Raw genomic sequence first — 3,584 nt, forward strand, 5'->3', positions numbered from 1 at the left:
GTGGGTGGGGTGGACGCTCTCCTCTGTGACCCCCGGCCAGCCATGTGTACTCTGCCACACCGGCCTGAGTTAGTGTCCCCAAGCCGAGGACAACACTAGGGAGGACGTCAGGCTGGCACGGGTCACCGTACCCTCTGTAGAGGGGGCACGGGGTCCCGGGGGCGAAGCCGGGTGGCGTTTCCTTATCAAGCGGTCTCGGGTGTCTCCCAGCGGGGACCTGAGCCCCAGGCGTGTCGCCCCAGAGCATGGCTACAAAGGCCTGGCGGGGAGTGTCCAGAGCAGGAGGCGCTGGCACCCGGAGTCCTGGGGAACCACCGTCCCCCTAGACCTTGAGTTTTCGGTAACACGGCTTCCTGGTGAACCCGCCAAATCGAACGACTGGGAAGCGTACCCCCAGATAATGAATGCGTTCCTTCGCTCTAGTTCAGGGAGTGTCTGCCCAACGAAACGGTTTAGTTGAGATGAGGTCAGAGGAATCCATTCTTAGTGACACAAATCAGACCGGCACCAGGTGCCACTGTCTTCTGAGGACTCCACACCTGTGGTTTCCGACGGGGACACCCCCGAGCCTTCGGACGATGGAGGAATTCTGGGACGCTTTGGGAGGCTGATGATGCTGGATTAAAGTGGCATCGACTGCACCTCACTGACCCCCCCACCCCAAGGAGTCATCAGAATACTCACGAAGACGGTCACAAAAATAGTTCTCTCATCTCAGCTTTGAAAACCAGTAAAAATGGCCAGCGTTTCTAGGAATCTAGGGGGCACTCCTCCCCCTCCCTCCCCCGCCCATGGTCTAGATAAAGCTTCATCCACAAGGTCCAGTCCGCACCAGTGGGAGGGGCCGCTCTCCTGAGTTCCCACTCCTGCTCTGCTGCATCAGCCACCCCTCCATGGGGCGAGACCTGCCCCGCATCCTCTCTCCAGGCTGCCCCGTATCCATGCAGCACAGCGGGAAGGAAGGGGAGGATGGGGGAGGCACCCTGATCCCGGAATGTCAGGTCCTAAGGGAGAGCCCAGGAGAGGCCGCTCACCCATGCCAGGTGCAGAATGTGGGGGAAAGGAATATTGTACTCTGCTTCAGATTCTTTAAACCAGCGGTCCCCAACCTTTGTGGCACCAGGGACCTGTGCTCTTATGAGAATCTAAGGCCTGGTCATCTGAGGCGGAGCTGAGGCGGAGATGCCGGCCCTGGGGAGCGGCTGCAAATGCTGACGAAGCTTCGCTCGCCTGCCTGCTGCTCACCTCCTGCTGTGTGGCCTGGATCCTAACAGGCTCTGGACCAGGACCGATCCGTGGCCTGGAGATTGGGGACCCTCGCTTTAAAACATAAGTTTCCTTCTTCATGGATGGGAGCAGGAAGGGAGGCAAGAGGACCCCGCACTGGTCCAGCAGGGTGACACCGCCTGATGCCGCCAGCTGCAGGTACAGCAGCCCGACCTGGGGCTTCCAGCAGGAGCGGGTGAGTGGGGCCAGCGCAACCCACGCGCCAACACCTGTCCCCCAGATGTCACTCTGCTACGGGAGCATCAGCTGGCAAGTAAACGTGCACCCGCAAGGTAAATCTCCCTCAGGAACAGACAGCCCCCGAATGGGATTCACCATCGGAAGCAGAAGAAGACTTGAAACCAGTCTGCCTGGGGTGCTGACTGGGGCATGAGATGGAGGAGCAGGAGATGACGGGAACCCCAGGCTGATGTGAGGACCATGCTCACTGAGCCGAAGAACTGGCCGAGATAAAGACGGCGAGGAATCGAAACGGACCGCGGGGAGGAACACGGAAAACGGGCAGACTTCCCACGTGGATGCTCAGGCCAGTGATTTGGAGGAGTGAGTTTCAAGGTGCGATCCGGGGGCCTCCGGAGGGTCCACGAGGTCAGTGCCGTTCTCATGCTAACTCTAAGATGACACCTGCCTTTTTCACTTTGCAAAAGTGGGCGAGACCCCTGGGGCCCGAGCACGGACAAGGCAAAGGTCCGCCGTGCCCATGGTCACTGTCCTGCACTGCAGAGCTCTGCGGCGTGTCCCTGATGAAAGAGTAAAACTGCTCGTGTCTTAAACTTGACCCTTGCGCACCCGTCCCCTTAACTCTGCGAGGTGCCACAGCCGTCTTCATGAAAGGGACCAGCAGCCGTGTGAGTTCCACCCTGAGCTAGAAAGTTTTCCCAGGAAACGTCGTTTTTACTGGGACGAACAACGGAGAGACAGAGTTGGGCGTTTGCCAGACATTGTCTCACGAATGAGGTCAAGTTCGCTCTCATGGCCTGGAGAGACAGGGCTGGAGGGACGGAGACCAGGAGAGATGAGGGCAGTGGAGGAGGGAGCCGTGGGGAGCGGAGACGAATGGGGTCGAAGTATCAGGGGGATGTACCCCGGACAGGAGCCCACCCCACGTCCTCCGCCACGCGACCTCCTGGGCACCCTGGGGCACCGACCTCGAGGGCTGTGACTGGAGGGGGAAGAGCACAGTGGAGGGTTGACGCCACCTGCTCTCAGGGGTTAGTGTCCCCGGCCTGAGGGAAGTGCAGAGTTGACGGGAGGGGGAGGTGACAGGTGCAGAGGGACAGAGAGCTGAGGGAGGGGGAGGTGACGGGTGCAGAGGGACAGAGTTGAGGTGGAGGGAAGAGGTCAGAGGTCAGACCTCGTGTCCTCCTCTCCCTGCTCTTGGCATGGAGTCTGGCGGGAATCACGGTGGACTTGTGCGAGAGTGCTGGGGACAGCCCAGACACCAGGTGACACGGCCCTGCAGGCACGGTGGTGGCCGCAGCACCAGGCCGGCAGCAGCTGGAAGAGGGCTGAGCCCGGCACAGGCTTCTGCTCTCCAGCACTTGCATTGGGGGAGGGGTGAACCCCTACCCTGGACCAGCAGGACAGCAGGGGTCCTGAGAGGCCCGGGGGGCTGGCGGGGGCTGCAGGTTGGTATGAAGAGGCCACAGCATGGGAGTAGGCAGCCGGGGTCAGGGACCTCAGAGCTGGGTGCCCACTGCGCCCAATGCCCACAAGTGGTGGCCCCATCCTGGAAGCCGACCTGAGCCTCCGCATCAGCAAGGGGCCAGGGGACAGTGTGTGGGGCCAAGACCCCACCAGCGCTGTCCCCTCCCAGCACCCGCCGCTGACCCGGCCGGAAGCAGGGCGAGGGATGGAAGACTGGACGAGGAGACCGAGCCACGAGAGGACACTCGAGGGGGCCGCGCGCAGGGGTGGCAATGACACGCAGGAGCGTTCCTGCTGCTCAGGGACTGGTGACGGACAGGTGGCAAGTGAGCGGCCTGTCCTCTGCGCGCGTGGCTGGCTGAGTGTTTCGGCCGTGCCTCAGAGGCGCTGCGCCCCGAGAACTCCCAGCCCCGTAGACAGAGGAGCCGCCCGGATTGGCTGGGATGGGAAGGGGCGGCTGGTGAGTGGGCGGCGCGCAGACGTGTACACGCACACACACACGCGCGCACGCACACACATGCGCGCACATACACACGCGCACGCACACACGCACACACACACGTACACACACATGCACACACATGCACACAGGCACACACGCGTGCGCACACACACACACGCACACACGCACACACGCGGCACAGCTGCCC

At 62.0% G+C, this 3,584-nt stretch overlaps 1 protein-coding gene across 1 annotated transcript in view; it reads right to left on the reverse strand.

Annotated features, from left to right (window-relative positions):
- Positions 1 to 3,584, reverse strand: part of MLPH (melanophilin) — a 32,229-nt gene that overhangs the window by 22,348 nt on the left and 6,297 nt on the right. The window contains exons 2-3 of the mRNA XM_011384252.2: positions 2,857 to 2,983; positions 1,246 to 1,440 (exon numbers count right to left, since the gene is read on the reverse strand). Coding sequence (XP_011382554.1) covers positions 1,246 to 1,440; positions 2,857 to 2,983 — 322 coding nt within the window. The remainder of the gene's footprint in view (positions 1 to 1,245; positions 1,441 to 2,856; positions 2,984 to 3,584) is intronic.

Source organism: Pteropus vampyrus, unplaced genomic scaffold (genome assembly GCF_000151845.1).
Source record: "Pteropus vampyrus isolate Shadow unplaced genomic scaffold, Pvam_2.0 Scaffold567, whole genome shotgun sequence".
NCBI classification, from domain to species: domain Eukaryota; kingdom Metazoa; phylum Chordata; class Mammalia; order Chiroptera; family Pteropodidae; genus Pteropus; species Pteropus vampyrus.